The sequence below is a fragment of the Danio rerio genome, chromosome 18 (genome assembly GCF_052040795.2).
Source record: "Danio rerio strain M-AB ecotype USA chromosome 18, GRCz13ab, whole genome shotgun sequence".
Lineage (NCBI taxonomy): Eukaryota > Metazoa > Chordata > Actinopteri > Cypriniformes > Danionidae > Danio > Danio rerio.
Window position 1 is genome coordinate 3,517,501 of NC_141038.1, and position 20,000 is coordinate 3,537,500.

General features: G+C 39.0%; 1 protein-coding gene across 14 annotated transcripts in view; it reads right to left on the reverse strand.

Annotated features, from left to right (window-relative positions):
• The window catches only part of unc13c (unc-13 homolog C (C. elegans)), a 328,781-nt gene that overhangs the window by 259,188 nt on the left and 49,593 nt on the right, over positions 1-20,000 (reverse strand). For 7 of the 14 annotated variants that reach the window (XR_015514076.1, XR_015514075.1, XR_015514077.1 and 4 more), the window contains 2 exon segments: positions 17,155-17,233; positions 10,383-10,436 (listed from right to left, as the gene is read on the reverse strand). Coding sequence is in view for 9 of the 14 variants with exons in the window: in NM_001441457.1 (NP_001428386.1) it covers positions 10,383-10,436; positions 17,155-17,233 (133 nt within the window). In the remaining 5 variants the exon portion in view is untranslated. 14 annotated transcript variants of the gene reach the window in all.

Genomic DNA, 20,000 nt, shown 5'->3' on the forward strand with positions numbered 1-20,000 from the left:
TGAGCTACGCTGAGAATTAAACACTGGGCGATCAGCCAGAGAGAGAGAGAGAGAGTGAATATTCAGAGCGGTCAACACTGGACAGAATGAAGGAACACGGGAATTAAAGCACAGCCTCTGAAACACATACTACACTGGAAAACCCGAGAAGTCAACACAAACTGTTTGAGGGAACTGAATGCGGCAAAGCGTTTTAAGTTTGAAAACATAATGCTTTCCATTTCCAAATCCATTTCTCAGTGAATATAGACAATCTATTTTGGTATATTAAAAAAAAAACAGATTTATTAAACTGATATATTTATTAAAATGAAATTTTAGTCACCAAACATATTTAGAAATTGAAAGATAATATAATTAAATTCATGCATAATATTCGTTTACTTCAGCCTAGAAATGAAGATCCGCCACAGCTTTTTGTGTTCAGGACAGAACAGCGCATGAGTTTGGAGAAAATTTGATGGCGGAATGTTGATTTGTTGTTAACAGAGCAGCTTTCTGTTCATGTCTGTGCTCAGCCAATGAAATGTCTGTAAGTGTCTGGATCTGCAGGAGATCTCAGTATTCAAACCGACTGCAGCGTCGCCTTTGGTTGCATGTGTGTTTCTGTGCTGGAGGCCACGGCAGGTGCTGGAAACACTGAGAACACACACTATCACAGAGTCTGCAGACACTCACACTGCGTTCAAGAGCTTGAAAAAGGACATTCATTTTCCTTTGGCTAAGTCCCTTATTTATCAGGGGTTGCCACAGTGAAAAAACAAAACAGAATCACCAACTATTCCAGCATATGTTTTACACAGCAACCCAGTACTTCCAGCTGCAACCCAATTCTGGGGAACACCCATACACGCTTACATTCACACACACTATGGGCAATTTAGTTCATCCATTTCACCTATAGCGCATGCAACAGTGCTTACCACTGAGCCAACGCGCCACCCCATTTTTTATTATTAATGATAACAATATTATTAACATAACAACAACAATAATAATAATAATAATAATAATAATAATAATAATAATAATAATAATAATATTGACAATAATGATAATAATTATTATTATTAATTATTATTATTATTATTATTATTATTATTATTATTATTATTATTATTATTATCACTATTAATAATTAATAGTAATAATAATAATAATTAATAATAATAATAATAATAATAATAATAAATAATAATAATAATAATAATAATAATAATAATAATAATAATAATAATAAATATTAATAATAATAATAATAATAATAATAATAATAATAACACAATGCGCTGTGGAATGACTTGCTGTTAACAAAATATTACTTATTATAAACAAACAAAAAAAATCTATGAATCTATTTTTTGTTATGCAGTCCAATTTAATTTCACATGCAAAGAGTCTATTTAAATAAAAGAAACACCAGCAGAAACGTCAAGAATGCTGGCCCGTGTAAAACTAAATTATCAACGTTTTTGGCAAGGAAAACCCTGACTAGCATCAAAAGCGGATCTCAGAGGAAAACTCCGAGGCACTTGGCTGAATAATGTCACATTACTGAAAAGACTTGTGGTGATATAACAGTTTGTGTTCTTGTTTTTCCAGTGTCGTCTTAAGCATATGGACACACGGGCTGTTTTCAGCACACTCTCCCCAGAGGCATTGTGTCGTTTCTATCATTTTTGGAGCATATATTAATAAATAGAGAAATAGAGAAACTGAAAACATCAGCATGTGTACATTTTGTTTTTATATGATTTGTTTGTTGATCTATAGAGATTTAGCTGCAGAATTGTGGGTGATGTAGTTTTCCGCTAAGACTCTGACTGTTAGGACTGATTGATTTATAAATAAATTGAAATAATGAGGACTGACAGCTTCAACAAAACCATCGATTCATAATGTCATAGCTCACAGAAATGCTGAGTTCAGACTGCATGATTTTAGCTCAAGTTTGACTCGCCAAGGTTTTGCAAAAGCACAGACAAACGCCTGAAATCACAGGCAAATCGGTGGGATTCATGTAACTGTGAACTCAAAGACACGATCTGAGAGAATTTGGCATGCTAAATATCTGAAGGTGTAGGTGATTAATTAATTTAATTTAAACCAATTTCGGTTTAAAATATTTTTTAACACATTTCTAAGCATAATAGTTTTAATAACTCATTTCTAATAACTGATTTATTTATCTTTGTCATGATGACAGTAAATAATATTTGACTAGATATTCTTCAAGACACTTCTATACAGCTTAAAGAGACATTTAAAGGTTTAACTAGGTTAATTAGGTTGCAGGTTAGGGTAATTAGGCAAGTTATTCTATAACGGTGGTTTGTTCTGTAGACTATTGAAACAAATATGTAGCTTAAAGAGGGTTATTAACATTGACCTTAAAATGGTGAATAAAAAAATTTAACTGCTTTTATTTTAGCCGAAATAAAACCAATAAGACTTTCTCCAGAAGACAAAATATTATCAGACAAACTGTGAAAATTTTCTTGCTCTGTTAAACATAATTTGGGAAATATTTAAACAAGATAATAATTCTGACTTCAACTGTATATGTGCGTTTACAGACACCATGGTTAAGCAAATTACTGAATCTTAGTAAATTCGCTGTCTTTATTACAAACATGCAAACGTTTCAAACTTATAAAACTTTTTTTTTTAATCACAGAGAGCTGAACAGCTATTTTAATCATATTTCCCCCCCAAAAAAAGTTCTGTGGACATGTGTATGCATATTATTATAGCAACATGGAGCCTGTCAATCAAGTCGATGGGCAGGAAAACCGCACTGCTTCGTCATGTTGTCGTGGTCTTCAAAATCACAGGGATTTGGGTTCTATTTTAACAAAAAAGAGACTTATTGGGCTTTATTTTAACAATCTAGGTGCAAAGTCTAAAGCGCAGGGCGCAAAACAATTAATGGCGTGTCCGAATCCATATTTGCTATTTTGAGGACTGAAAAATATGGTCTGTGCCACAGCGCATGGTCTAAAAGAGTTGATCTTAAATTCTTAATGAATTAAGGGTGTGTTTTGAGAATAAACTAGAGACTCATCTCCCATTCCTTTTAAGAGTCTGTTGTGTTGCGCCATGGCGCATTTCTTTTTTACATGGTGGACTTTGTAAGTAGAAAAACAGATTCACTAGCGGGAAAAAAAAGTTAAACACAGCATCCGCAGCATGAGGATAAAGAACGAGCCTCCTACATTCAGTCTTTCATGGATAAGGAAACGGTGTTGTAAGCACAGACAGCCATTAGCCTATACATAATTAATTTTGTTGGTTAAGCGCAAAGGTTTGTTTCAAAACTATTTCGAAACTCAGTTCTAATTTCCAGCAAATTAATAAACGAACAATAATAATAATAATAATGAGTTATATCCAAATACTCATGCAAAGCCCCATATGGTCCAGAACCAGAACCTTACCACCTTTGATTTTTTTTCTTTTTTAAATATTTCCCAAATTATGTTTAGCAGAGCTAAGAAATTTTCACAGTATGTCTGATAATATTTTTTCTTCTGGAAAAAGTCTTGTTTTATTTCGGCTAGAATAAAAGCAGTTTTACATTTTTTAAGAACCATTTTAAGGTCAAAATTATGAGCCCCTTTGAGCAAGTTTTTTTTTTTTCCGATGATCTACAGAACAAACCATCGTTATTCAATAACTTGCCTAATTACCCTAACCTGCCTAGTTAACCTAATTAACCTAGTTAAGCCTTTTAATGTCACTTTAAGCTGTATAGAAGTGTCTTGAAGAATATCTAGTCAAATATTATTTACTGTCATCATGGCAAAGAGAAAATAAATTTGTAAAGTGTAAATAACTTTTGTACAGTAGAATAAACACCCAAGTGATGCATATGTGCATATAATATAGATTCTACACTTTCAAACGAAACCACTCAAGGGGGTCTGGTGCAATGCTAGCCCTTTAAATCTTAAAGCGGAAGTCGATGACGTCACGGACCCGGAGTTTAACTGGTTAAGCAATATTTGTTTTGGATTGTCTACAGAACAAACCACTGTTATACAATGAATTCCCTTTAATTACCATAATTTTAAATGTCTCTTTAAGCTGTATAGAAGTGTCTTGAAAAAATCTAGTCAAATATTTACTGTCATCATGGCAAAGATAAAATAAATCAGTTATGAGAAATGAGTTATTAAAACTATAATGATTAGAAATGTGCTGATAAAAAAGAGAAATTGATGAAAAAATAATACAGGGAGGCTAATAAATCTAACTTTATGGACACATGTGCTGTTTTCGGCACATTTTCCTCAGAGGGATTGTCTCTCTTATAGGGAAGGATTGTCTCTCTTCTATAATTTCTCCCTCAGCCCTTTCGCTTCATGTTTCTTTCTCTCTCATCTTTTTACTTGCCATATTTAATGCATTGAAAAGACATCTGTTCGGCCTACTTAGAAATCTGCCGGCCGCCTCTCTATATGTGACCTTCCTCTTATTTTTTTCTGAAGTGTCTGCGCGCCATCGAGGGCGGTTTGGAAAGCGCTCCGTCTGAAAGAGTGATTGCGCTGTTGTTATTCTTCAGAGGACTGACAGTGCTGGATTAAGGTTGACTGGACCGGCCCGCTGGAGCCCGACTCTGACCTGTCTATTTATCACTCGCTAACACTGCCTTCAATGACTGTTCTGTATCACAAGCACATGTGCAAAGATCAACGCTACCCCAATGCTGCAGGACAGTCCCACTGTAAATCAATGGCCTTAACTGCATATACTAACAGTTAAAGTCAAAAATATTCGCTCTCCTGTGATTTTTTTTTTATTAATTCCCAAATTATGTTAAACAGAGCAAGGAATTTTTCACAGTATTTCCTATAATGTTTTTTCTTCTTACCCAGGATGCCCACTTTGTGCTTCAGTCCACGTCATGTTATAATTAAAACTCCCAATAACACATATTGCAAGATTAAAGATAGTTCACTCAAAAACTAAAATCCTGTCATCTACCTTCACTTGTTTGAAACGTCTTCTGTTGAACACAAAAGATATTTTGAAGAATGTTAAAAACCTGTAACTATTGACTGCTATAGCATTCGTTTTTCCTACTATGGAAGTCAGTGGTTACCAATTTTCAGCATTTTTCAAAATCTCTTCTTTAGTGTTCAATTTATTTAATTTTATTTTATTTATTCATTCATTTTCTTGTCGGCTTAGTCATACCGCCAACTTATCCAGCACGTTTTTATGCAGCGGATGCCCTTACAGCCGCAACCCATCCATGGGAAACATCCACACACACATTCACACACACACTCATACACTACGGACAATTTAGCCTACCCAATTTACCTGTACCGCATGTCTTTGGACTGTGGGGGAAACCGGAGCACCCGGAGGAAACCCACGTGAATGCAGGGAGAACATGCAAACTCCACACAGAAACGGCAACTAAGCCGAGCCTCGAACCAGCGACCCAGCGACCTTCTTGCTGTGAGGCGACAGCACTACCTATTGCGCCTCTGCGTCGCCCTTATTTTATTTTATTTTATTATTATTATTTTTTTTTTTAAGCAGAGACTCAATTTCATTGTGGTATATATTATGCTAATATAATCATAGCAAAAAATATTTTTAAGGCCATCATTGACTTCTACAGCATTTATTTTCCTACTATGGAAGTCAATGGTTACCGGTTTTCAGCATTTTATAAATGATCTTCTTAAGTGTTCAAGAAAAGAAAGAAAAACGTAAAAGGTTTGGAACCGCTTGAGGGAGAGTAAATAATGAATTAAATTTATTTTTGGGGTGAACTATTCCTTTAACTCTTTACAGGTGTGCTGCACACTAGTAATAATAAAAAAATACAGAAGATAGATAGATGGCGAGGCAGTGGCGCAGTAGGTACTGCTGTCACGTGGGTTTCCTCCGGGTGCTCCGGTTTCCCCCACAGTCCAAAGACATGCAGTACAGGTGAATTGGGTAGGTTAAATTGTCTGTAGTGTATGAGTGTGTGTGTGTGGATGTTTCCCAGAGATGGGTTGCGGCTGGAAAGGCATCCGCTGTGTAAAAAACTAGCTGGATAAGTTGGCGGTTCATTCCGCTGTGGCGACCTCGGATTAATAAAGGGACTAAGCCGACAAGAGATGATAGATAGATAGATAGATAGATAGATAGATAGATAGATAGATAGATAGATAGATAGATAGATAGATAGATAGATAGATAGATAGATAGATAGATAGATAGATAGATAGATAGATAGATAGATAGATAGATAGATAGATAGATAGATAGATAGCACTGGCATATGTTTTAAGCAGCGGATATTCTTCCAGTTGCAACCCAGTACTGGAAAACAGCCATACACACTCATTCACAAACACATTCCAGGACTTGAACCCATGACCTTCTTGCTGTAAGGCAACAGTGCTAACCACTGATCCACCGTGCTGCTCTCTCTCTCTCTGTATATATATATATATATATATAATATTTTTGTTATTAAATCTATTCACACTGTAAAAAAATACTGCTGTTTTAAATTAAGTTAAATCAAATTAACTTTTCTAGTCATCTCAAATATATCAATCAAACCATCTTAAATATGTTAAACTTTTTCATAAGTTGAAAAACTGGTGGAAACCTAATTAACTTATTAAAATAAGTTCAATTAACATATAAAGACTTGCTGTCGTGACTTTTTGTCATATGCTTTTTTCACAGTGCATTATTTCTTAATCATTTTTTTAAACCGTAAATTGACTGAATAAACTGAATACTCCTGATTGCGAATGACACAATATCTAGATGATGGGTTTTTTGTGTTCACTATTTTATTTATTACACTGAGGCTAATTTAGTTTATTCAATTCCCCTATAGCACATGTGCATGGACTGTGGGGGAAACCGGAGCACTCGGAGGAAACCTACGCAAACACAGGGAGAACATGCAAACTCCACACAGAAATGCCAACTGACCCAGCCTGGACTAGAACCAGTGACCTTTTTGCTGTGAGGCAACAATGCGAACCACTGAGCCACCGCTTAAAATGAGTATTTAGTATAGCCAAAATACAAGCCATGTCAGGTACGCTTCTGAGTTAAATATCCCATCAGCCGGTGTCATTCCAGGTCGTTTATTCAGACAATCAATTAATGGGAGGGAAGAAGGTCTGGGGGAAAAAAGGAGGAGTAATTCTTCTTCTATTGATTAAGACGTTCTTTCCTCTCTCAGGGTTTCGGCCCCTCTGCTGAACTAAAGTACAAGAGCACAATTTAAACTAGAACCATCGATCAACAGCCAAATAATCAGAAAACCGCATGAATGTTTTAAACACAGATATACGGTGGCGACATCCTCTTCAACAGTGATAAATGCTGTCCTCTTAAGCATTCTATTCATCAAATCCTGAAAATGTATAATGGTTTTAAATTAATCTAATTTTAAACGGTGGTACAGTGGTTACCACTGTCATCTCACAGCAAGAAGGTTGCTGGTTCGAGCCTCGGCTGCCTCAGTTGGCATTTCTGTGTGGAGTTTGCATGTTCTCCCCGTGTTGGTGTGGGTTTCCTCCGGGTGCTCTGATTTCCCCCACATTCCACACACATGCGCTATAGGGGAATTGGGTAAACTAAATTGACCGTAGTGTATGTGTGTGAATGCAAGAGTGTATGGATGTTTCCAAGTTTTTGGTTGTGGCTGTAAGGGCAAAAAAACAAAACATATGCTGGATAAGTTGGCGATTTATTCCACTGTAGTGACCCCTGATTAAATAAAATAATGAAATATAGGTGAATTGAATAAGCTAAAATTGTCCGTAGTGTCTGTGTGTGAATGTGAGAGTGCATGAGTGTTTCCCAGTGCTGGGTTGCAGCTGGAACGGCATCTGCTATGTAAAACATATGCTGGATACGTTGGCAGTTCATTCCCCTGTGGCGACCCCTGATTAATAAAATGACTAAGCCAAAAGAAAATGAATGAATGAATGAATGAATGAATATGCAATTGTCAGTGTGCCTCACAGTGGTGAGTGGTCTTAACAAACCACCTGTAGAAAACGCACTCTTTCATCTCCCTGACGTTTTTACCTACACTTGTATTAGCACATTTCCAGCAGACACTTTCTAATAATCCATATCTCTCTCTCTAAAAAAAAAAAAAAACAGAAAATACATTGTGCATTTAAGATATGTGCCTCACACAGGTGAGTGGGCTTGACAAACCACCTGTAGAAACTTTTTTCTCTTTAAAAAAAAAAAAAACTCCCACCTCCTAAATCTAGTTCTTAGTTCTCTGAGCACTAACAGTTTCTTTGTATATTTATCACTTGTTGTGTGTGTTGCCTCGTCTTGTTGATTCGCTGAAATTGCCTGTTCTCCTTGTGTTGGCATGGGTTTCCTCAGAGTGCTCCGGTTTCCCCCACAGTCCAAACACATGCACTATAGAGGAATTGGGTAAACTAAATTGGCCTTAGTGTGTGAGTGTGTGTGAGTGAGTGTGTATGGGTGTTTCCCAGTACTGGGTTGTGGCTGGGTTGTGGCTGTAAGGGCAAAAAAACAAAACATATGCTGGATAAGTGGGCGATTTATTCCACTGTGGTGACCCGTGATTAAATAAAATAATGAAATATAGGTGAATTGAATAAGCTAAAATTGTCCGTAGTGTCTGTGTGTGAATGTGAGAGTGCATGAGTGTTTCCCAGTGCTGGGTTGCAGCTGGAACGGCATCTGCTATGTAAAACATATGCTGGATACGTTGGCAGTTCATTCCCCTGTGGCGACCCCTGATTAATAAAATGACCAAGCCAAAAGAAAATGAATGAATGAATGAATGAATATGCAATTGTCAGTGTGCCTCACAGTGGTGAGTGGTCTTAACAAACCACCTGTAGAAAACGCACTCTTTCATCTCCCTGACGTTTTTACCTACACTTGTATTAGCACATTTCCAGCAGACACTTTCTAATAATCCATATATCTCTCTCTAAAAAAAAAAAAAAACAGAAAATACATTGTGCATTTAAGATATGTGCCTCACACAGGTGAGTGGGCTTGACAACCACCTGTAGAAACTATTTTCTCTCTTTAAAAAAAAAAAAAAAAAACTCCCACCTCCTAAATCTAGTTCTTAGTTCTCTGAGCACTAACAGTTTCTTTGTATATTTATCACTTGTTGTGTGTGTTGCCTCGTCTTGTTGATTCGCTGAAATTGCCTGTTCTCCTTGTGTTGGCGTGGGTTTCCTCAGAGTGCTCCGGTTTCCCCCACAGTCCAAACACATGCACTATAGAGGAATTGGGTAAACTAAATTGGCCTTAGTGTGTGAGTGTGTGTGAATGAGTGTGTATGGGTGTTTCCCAGTACTGGGTTGTAGCTAGAAGGGCATCCCCTGCGTAAAACACAAGTTGGAATTAGAGATCTGCGCGGGACTAAATTTTGAATCCCGCACCCGCCAGGTTTTAGCCCGAACTCGACCGCTCCTGCTTATATTAAGCATTTGTTGTCCCGCTGCCCGCCCCACCCGGGTTTTCAACCTGCCGCACCCGATCCCGTTAAAGAGCGGGGGAGAGAACAAAACCAAGAATCACCCAACTATACAGTCCAGACAGTCTATAACAAGCTGTCTGTATAAACACACACACACAGCACCAAGCACACACACAGACAAAGCGCTCCGTCATTCGCACGCGCACTAACACACACATAAGCACCAAGCACACACACAGGCAAAGCTCTCTCTCTTATTCGTGCACACACACACACACACACACACACACACACACACACACACACACAGCATCGCGCTATTTCATTTACACACATACATACGCGTGCTAGCTCAGGAGTCGGGAGCGATATTGCTAGACAGCTCGCTCCCGTCCCAAATTAAACCCGTTACCGACCGCTCCCGCGATTTATTCGGAAATTTATTCCCGCGCCGCAGAAATCTGGCCAGGTCCCGACCTCTAGTTGGTGGTTCACTTCGTTGTGACAAATAAGGGACTGACCCAAAGGAAAATGATTGAATGAATGAATATATACTGAAATTGATAGCCTTTAGCAGGCAAGTCAATGTTTCATTGAATATGCGTCTTGATCTTCCTGCCATCATTAATTTTGCGCCTGTACATCACCCTTCACTCATTTCACATCCCGGTTATCGTCAGGAATATCATTAGAGATTATAAATAGTCATTTTTAATCTGGTTCCTTTCTTCTTGCCTCTGGGTGTGCGTGCGTGCGCGCGTGTTTGCATATGTGTGTATTAGCTGTGGTTTTATGCATGAGCGTTACATTAGTCCCGCATGATCGCTCCTCATTAGACTGCGACTAGCTGCTTACAGAGTGATTTATATGCTGGACTATATGGTGAAAACGTGTGTGTGTGTGTCGGTTTAACACTCACCAGCTCCTCGTTGTTCAGAGTCGATCTGTTCACCAGCCCAAACGCAATGCCTGCCTTTCGAGCAGCCAATGTCTGAAAGAATGATGGGAAATATGAGTGAAAACGGGGGAGAAATACAAAAGACAACGCTCCAGAGAACATTCAAACGCTAGGCTGAAAAGCTGTTATGTTAGGCTGAATGCTGAAGATAAAACTTGATTAGTCATGCTGGAAAAAGCAGATATTCACCTGTTAGCCTACAGAAATCTTTTCAATTTAGGTGGAATTGATGATCTGGAGCTGATATTCTGCTCTGTGCAATATGCTCTCATTTCATTAGGTGGATTCTGATTTTAAAATATTTCCGTAGATGACAACTGCTTTCTAAATAACAGACAGACTGAGAGCCTTTTGCCTTCATGTACAATTGACGAGTGCAAAGAAAAATCATACACACTGCAAAAAAAATGCTGAAAATGGTCCAAATATCTCCAAATTCTTAAATAAAGACAAGCAAAAAAAATATTGCCTTGTTTTTGGAAATAATGAGTCAAAATTGAGACTTTCTCCATAAAATGGGTAAAATAATCTGCCAATGTGGTAAGAAAAATAATCTGGTTTTCCATTTGAAATGAGTTTATCTTGATTACGCTGTTGGCAGATTATTTAGCTTGTTTAAAGAAAAAAACTGACTTTGATATTTCAATTTTAGAAACACGACAATATGTTTTGCTTGTCCACAAAATGCTTCTTGATTTAAGAATTTATAGATATTTTAGTAGATATTTAGTAGATATTCTAGTTAAGAAAAGCATTTTTGCAGGTGTAACATTGTGCTAAAAATAGTCTAGTGTTCATAAAACAATATTTCAACAGTTTCTATACGTGCTTGCTTCTATGTATTCCTGCGATTTAATTCTCTTTGAAAGAATACATGCAATGCTGTCTTAGACTTTGTTCAAAATAAGGTTTCTTAAAAGGCTGCATTCATTTCAGAGCTGCCATCTCCTCTCACATGAGGCTGAAACGTTTTCACTAGTAGTTGAAAGAGCCGGCACATTCTGTCATGACTTCTCAGAAAAATTATACATATGATGCTGCCTTAAAAAGTATCTGTATTTTTGTTTGGGGAAATGTGGGAATAAATGAATAATTAAAGATATAATAAAATAAAATAAAGAAATAAATGATTTTTATTGATATATACTTTAAAAATGTAAAAATTAAGTTCTTAGCCATGCATATTACTCAATTAAGTTTTATTAAGAGGAAGATATTTAGTAAATTTTCAACACAATGTATTTTTAAGTATTCCTAAATATGTGCCTGTGGACCATAAGATTGTGTACAATTAGTACAATAGTTCATTAGTAATATTATAAATTGGACGAATGGATGGTTAGATTGAAATGCCATTGGATGGATGGATGGATGGATGGATGGATGGATGGATGGATGGATGGATGGATGGATGGATGGATGGATGGATGGATGGATGGATGGATGGATATGCCATTGGATGGATGGATGGATAGACGAACGAACGAATGGATTGATCGATGAATTGAAAGGGTCATTGGACGGATGGATGGATGGATGGACGGACGGACGGACGGATTGAAATGGTCATTGGATGAACGAATGGTCGGACGGATGGATGGATGAATGGATGGATGGCTATTGGCCATTAAATGGATGAATGAATGAACTGACGATTGGATTGAAATGGCCATTGGGTGGATGGATGGATGGATGGAGGAATAGATAGAGTGAAATGGCCATTGGATGGATGGATAAATGGACAGACAGACGAATGGATGGATTGAAATGGCCATTGGATGGATGGATAAATGGACGGATGGATTGAAATGACCATTGGATGGATGGATGGATGGATGGATGGACGGACGAACGGATGGAATGAAATGGCCATTAAATGAATGGATGCACGAACAAATGGATGGATGGATTGAAATGGCCATTGAATGAATGGATGAATGTATGGATGGATGTACGGACAAACAGATGGACGGAAGAACGAACGGATGAATTGAAATGGCCATTGGATGGATGGATAGATGGATTGAAATGGCCATTGGATGGATGGATAAATGGACAGACAGATGGATGGATAGATGGATGGATGGATGGATGGACGGACGAACGGATGGAATGAAATGGCCATTAAATGAATGGACGGATGGATGGATGGATGGATGGATGCACGGACAAATGGATGGATTGAAATGGCCATTGAATGAATGGACAAACGGATGGATGGATTGAAATGGCCATTGGATGGATAGATGGACGGAAGAACGAACGGATGAATTGAAATGGCCATTGGATGGATGGATAGATGGATGGATTGAAATGGCTATTGGATGGATGGATAAATGGACAGACAGATGGATGGATGGATTGAAATGGTCATTGGATGGATGGATAAATGGACAGACGGATGGATTAAAATGGCTGTTGGATGGATGGACGGACGAACGGATGGATTAAAATGGCCATTGGATGGATGGATAGATGGATGGATTGAAATGGCTATTGGATGGATGGATAAATGGACAGACAGATGGATGGATGGATTGAAATGGTCATTGGATGGATGGATAAATGGACAGACGGATGGATTAAAATGGCTGTTGGATGGATGGACGGACGAACGGATGGATTAAAATGGCCATTAAATGAATGGACGGATGGATGGATGGATGGATGTATGGACAAACGCATGGATGGATTAAAATGGCCATTGGATGGATGGATGGGTGGATGGATGGACGAACGAACAGATTAATTGAAATGGCCATTGAATAAATGGACGGATGGATGGATGGATGGATGGACAAACGGATGGATGGATGAATGGATGGATTGATATGGCCATTGGATGGATGGATGGATGGATGGATGGATGGACATCTAACACTAAGCGTAATCTACATGTACATTAAAAGAGGATTTTTTTTTTACTCTAAGACTGCTCAAGAAGCATCTTAAACCGCTTTTCCTAATGAAATTAGTTACAAACAAGCTTTAACAGCACCATGACATCATGTCTAACCAGCTAGAACAAATATATGTCAACTTTAAGCATATTTAGCGACTATAATAATGTCATATTTTTATTCTGACAACCAACCATCTAACCACACACACACACTCTCAAACACACAATCTCTCAAACACACACTCTCTCAAACACACACACTCACACTCTCAAACACACACACACACACACACTCTCAAACACACACACTCTCAAACACACACACACACACACAAACACACACACACACACACACACACACACACAGGATTGTGGCATACTCTCTAAAGATACAGACACATCTATGCTGAAGGTAACAGTGGATTCAGACTTGAGGCACTCATTAAAAATGCAGGAGACTTACCAAAGCCTAGAGCGTCCAGATGCGGGGGGAGAAGCAGACAGAACACGAAATTAGACATGTAGCGAAGGCGAGCTGTCATTTACAGTCTCTACATCATACCTGCCGTCATGCAGAAAATCAGATCGACTGTCTGTCTATAAAGAGCAGAGTGAAAGCTGCAGAGGTGAGGCTCAATCCTTAAATAACTTGCCTCTGACATGCAGTAGATTTCTTTTACTTTTTTTTTTTTTTTTTTTTTACAGTTCACTCATGCATTTGCTGTGCAATTGTTCGCTAAAGAAACCCTGACATACTCCTACTGCCTGCGAGTACTGCTGCCATTACTGCTACAAACAGACAAGAGCAGACGGCATGTGTCAAAGCCAGCTCAAAAGAAACAACACCATCCAAAAGAGTTCAGGACAGAGAAAACCAGAGAAAGAAAGTCAATGACGGGGAAATGGGACACTACAGAGCCGGTCAAAAGTCAAAAAAGCCACGATTAGCCATATTTAGTTCGGCAGGCACAGACAGCGGACCGTACTGGACTCGTCTTTACCATCGGACCCTCAACCTGATGGTGGTAAAGACCAAGCGGGCTGCGAGTGGCCCCTTTAAGCAGGGGTGCAAATAGGAAAACAGGGTAGATTTGGCCTATACATGAACGCCAGGTGTTGATGTAAGTCTCAACATGCACTTGAATGGGCTATATGCACGGAAGTGTTTTCTTTAGCCACCGATAAACTTCCGGTGAAAGGACTGTTTCCAGTTACATAAGGAAATTCTTTGACAGTAGCGCTAATATCAATCCAGTCTCACAGGGCTGTGTTTTTTTGCGTTGTTTACTGAAGCTTCCACTAGAGGGCGCGGTCTACATTTCTGCAAATCTCAAATACTTATATTGGGGTTATGTTTTCTCTTATGTGATAATTATACATCCTACTAATACGTGTCTGCTTCGAGTGAGGCTTGCCATGCATACCGTGAAGTCAGAATTATTAGCCTTCCTGATTATTTTTTTCATCAATTTCTATTTAACGGAAAGAAGAATTTTTCAACACATTTCTAAAGGTTTAATAACTCATTATTACTAATTTCGAGAGGAACACATAATATGATCGATGGCGGCTGGCCTCTCATCCGTAATTAACAATAATCCAATCAGAATGATTCAAGCTTACAATAAATAGACAGATTTCACCCAACTATGGTATCTTCGTTTTGGAATATTGACCTTAAAATGGTTTTTAAAAAATGTTTAACTGTTTTTATTCTAGGCGAAATAAACAATTTTTCCAGAAGAAAAAAATATTATAGCAAATACTGTGAAAATTTCCTTGCTCTGTTAAACATCATTTGGGAAATATTTGAAAAAGGGAAAAAAAAAAATAAAAATCACGGTAAATTATTTTGACTTCAAATACCCTAAACCCAACCGATAGTGTTTTCAAAAGCAAACGAGAAGAGAAAAGTGCATCACGGCTGCATAGTTTTACCACGATTTTACATAGCTTTTTTTAAACCTTGTTTCTGGAACCATCCTTCGACAAACTCAAACTCAGTCCGCTCCGCATCCGAAATACGACACTGTACAGGACGAGCTACTGAGCAAACTGACACATTTAAGTTGTTTTGTGGTATTTATACAGAGCTTTGTAAAGAACTGCGCTGAAGTTCAGATTGTCAAACTCAAGCGATTTGCGCGACTTCCACGTTAAGCGCGTTAAATGCTTAAAACGCTTAGTTCGCGCTGCGCCATTCCTGCCACAGGTTGTCTATTCGTATCTTTGCATTGACTTAATATGTAAATCACTTGCGGTTGACGCTTCTCCCGCATCTGATGTGAACGCAACATAAAGGTGCGCCCTGCCACCATGCGAAGGAAACTTATTTCGGCCGATTGTATCCAAGATCTTGTCCTTTTGGTCATGACCATAGGTGAGAGTAGGAATGTAGATTGACTGATAAATTGAGAGCTTTGCCTTTCGGCTCAGCTCCTTCTTCACCACAACAGACCGATACATCGGTGCGGCTGCACCAATCCGCCCGTCAATCTCAAGTTCAATCCTTCCCTCACTTATGAACAAAACGCCAAGATATTATAGTTATATCTAAAAATATTTTTTATTAATAATAATCATTCAAATACATTGGTAATGGATTATTTTTAGTACTTAATTAGAATTGGAAGTAAATGTGCAGAGCTGTGGCCCTCCAGGAACTGTATTTGATACATGTGGTCTAGATCACCGATTTTTAACAAACTAGATCTTAAACGTGGTGAGTTTATAATAGTACGACAGTTCACCGGAAGCGCCCGGGTGGGCTTATTCAAACCTTAAAAAGTCCCCGTGCATAAGGTCCATTGCTGAGAATTGCTGCAGGCAATGGAATTGTGGGCTTGAGTTTCGATTTTAGCATGTCTGAATTGTCACGTGACCGACTGTCGTTGCCCTGAAGCAATCACACAGCCAACAAGGGGACAAAAACAGAGGACAGAGGCATGATGGGATAGACCAGATCAGACCCGGTACAGCACTGACTTCATCCACGCTGTAAAAGGCTCACTGGCGCACGTCACTTTTACATGGATTTAAAAAGGCACACATTAAATCAGAAGTCAATGAAGTCCTCGGATATATTTTTGGGTAGAGTTGTCAACATTTCAGTTTTCCAGTGCATGGATTGAGTGACTTTTAAACAAGATTTTTTGGGGGAGAGAGAAATCTGACAACTCACTGAAAAATATCGCCCATACACAAATATGGGCCCAAGTGGGAATGGACCACAGGACACGCCAAAAACCAAAAAAAAACAAAATAACAAACTGAACGATGGCCCGTACTTACCAAAACAGGGTTGGTTTTTAATTTCATGCAAAATATGGACAGATAGAGCATCAACATTTGTCCTTCAGAATCACAGAACTCATCATTAAGAAACTCAAGAAGAAATGAAGACAAAGACACGTAGATAGACTTTACAAGAGTTCAAAAATAAACAAGAAAAACAAAAAGAAATGTTAACAAATGTGAATAGAAACATTGGACATTCTACTACAGAGATGAGCTGCGGATCAATCAGTGGCCGTCTAGAATCTCATGAATTAAACAGCGGCGCATTATTAATATATGAGTGCGCTGCGCATTTAAAGACAAGACAGATGAGCTGCACTATTGTGGAGAACACCAGGAGAGTGACCTACTTTTACTCTGGTGGAGCGTAAAAGCCTCAAAATAGCATCAAAACATAAACACGTGTGCGCCTCCATCTTGCATGTGCCCTGGACTGTAAATTTGGACTAGTGAGCGAATGCGTGTGTGATTGGCTAATACAGTCTTCTAAAGCTCCATCAGTCAAACATAACCGTGCCGGGTGTGATTACTCACCAGGTCTCGGACAATAGGCATGGTCCTCTTGCGACGTAAATCTGGCATGCTGTCAATGCCGTAAAGTATACTGCCAACCCTGGGGATGGAGGCAGATTTAGAGTCTATTAATACCATAATCATGCTCTACGCTATGAAACATTACCCGGCTAAAAAGCAGCCGGGTGATTTACAGCACCGGAAAATAACATGGGATGGGACGAGGGGATGGTCCATCATAACTGCTCATGTCTCCCACATCCATGAATGCATGGGGTACTACAGTGGTTGCACTATCCCACAATGCAATGCATTACTAGTACACTTTTAATTCGCATTTGATCATCTTCTTCATTAATAATTTCATCAGAAGCACTTGATGCAGAATAAATATTTAATTTTCATACATGATACACACATGTTTACATAAGTAATGCTTTCAGTTTTCATATCCCCTTATTCGCACATCTTCCTATCACACTTGCTAAGACTCTTTACTGTATATTTACTTTTGCATTGCTCTTGTGCATGTGCTGCTTACCTAAAAATCTCAATCTAATGTACACAGTAGCATTTTTCTATGTACAGTACAGTATTTACAGTATGTATTGGTGCGTGTTAAAGCTGAAAATGAAGGTAAAATTGAAATATTTAATCCCATTGTCTACACTACCTGACAAAAGTCTTGTCGCTTATCCAAGTTTTACAAACAACAAGTAATAACTTGACTTCTAGTTGATCATTTGGTATCAGAAGTGGCTTATATGAAAGGGAAAGGCCTCTAAATTACGCTTATTTTACCACAATAAAATTCGATCATGCCTTGATTTTGAATGATTTCATTAGGACAGTAAGGTCTGACTTTGCTTAGACAAAAATCTCATCACTGAACAGAAATAATGTCCAGTATAGAATATAAAGTCATGAATGAATATTGTGTGTGGCTCCATCATGAGCTTGGAGGACTGCATCCATACATCTCTGACATGACTCAAATCACTGATTAATAAAGTCATCTGGAATGGCAGAGAAAGCGTTCCTGCAGGACTCCCAGAGTTCATCAAGACTCTTTGTGTTTATCTTCAATGCCTCCTCAATCTTACCCCAGACATGCTCAATAATGTTCATGTCTGGTGACTGGGTTGGCCAATCCTGGAGCAGCCTGACCTTCTTTGCTTTCAGGAGCAAAGTGTGTGTGTGTGTGAATGAGAGAGAGCGTAATGCTGTGTGTCACTTGGTGCTCTCTCTGTGTGTGTGTGTGTGTGTGTGTGTGTGTGTGTGTGTGTGTGTGTGTGTGTGTGTGTGTGTGTGTGTGAATGAGAGAGTGTGATGCTGTGTGTCGCTTGGTGCTCTCTCTCTCTGTGTGTGTGTGTGTGTGAATGAGAGAGAGCGTAATGCTTTGTGTCACTTGGTGCTCTCTCTCTGTGTGTGTGTGTGTGTATGAGAGAGTGTGATGCTGTGTGTCGCTTGGTGCTCTCTCTATGTGTGTGTGTGTGTGTGTGTGTGTGTGTGTGTGTGTGTGTGTGTGTGAATAAGAGAGAGAGAGAGCGCGTGGTGCAGTAGGTAACGTTGTGCTGTCTCTCTCTGTATGTGTGCGTGCATGTGTGCGCGTTTGTGTGTGTGAATGAGAGCGTCCTGTGCAGATTTCTAATATGAACAAGACAAACAGGTGACCGCAAACCTAAGCTCGCATATACGGTATTCAGTTTCTGAATGGTTTAGGCACAAACCAACAGTTTGACGCTGTCTGAGTCTTACGTCATAATTTTTTTTTTTTTTTATGCACGGTAATACCGGATACCGGGTTAAAATAGGGAGGAGGTTTGACGGTTCAAATCCAAATTTGGATACTGCCCAAGCCTAGTATACAGTGCTCAACACACAAGAAGCAGTTCGGTTGGATTATAAATCAACAAATATACAATCTACAAGTGTAGATCAGGCTAGGAAATTCTCATTAAGTGGCTATAAACACACACAGGTGTTTTGATTCACACAGAGCCCCAAAACAGTCTCTGTCTTTGTTAGGAAGACAGTGACATCATCAGCGCATAACGAGAACAAGACCTTTAATAAGTATAAATGCCATCAGTGGCGGCTTATTTATTTATATCTGAAAGCTCATTACCAAATATTAAATTCATCCCCACTACTTTCATTAACCTGAAGACATACCACTGCAAACAATTAACACCAGATCTGGTCCCCAGAAAACACACACACATGACATTCCACACACATTCCTGCTCTTCTGCCTGCGGACTATCAGAGACCAACATTATCAGCTACTGTTTGTGTGTGTGTGCGCGCGTTTGTGTGTGTGTCAGTGATAAATGGAAGACCAGAAGACCCTATGGCTACACAGTCTGAGACCACACACACATACCTATACACATGCACACACACACACACACACACACCCATATGCATGCACACACACACAGATATGCACAGGCATACACACTCACTGACATGCATACAAGCACACAGATGCAAACACACAGACATGCAGGCATAAGAATGCATGCATGCAAACACACACACACACATATATACACACATTCATGTACACACAAAACCAAACTCAAGCACACACCCATGCGCGCACACATATACAAAAACACACCCGTGTGAGCACACACACAGACACACGAACACAGACACGCAAGCATACACACATCCACGCACACAGACTTACACTCACTCCTACACACACACACACACACATTCATGCACACACATAACCAGACTCAAGCACACAACCACACACACACACACACACATTTACAAAGACACACCCGCGCAAGCACACACACAAAGACAAGCAGGCACATGTCCACATGCACGCACAAAAACACACATACACA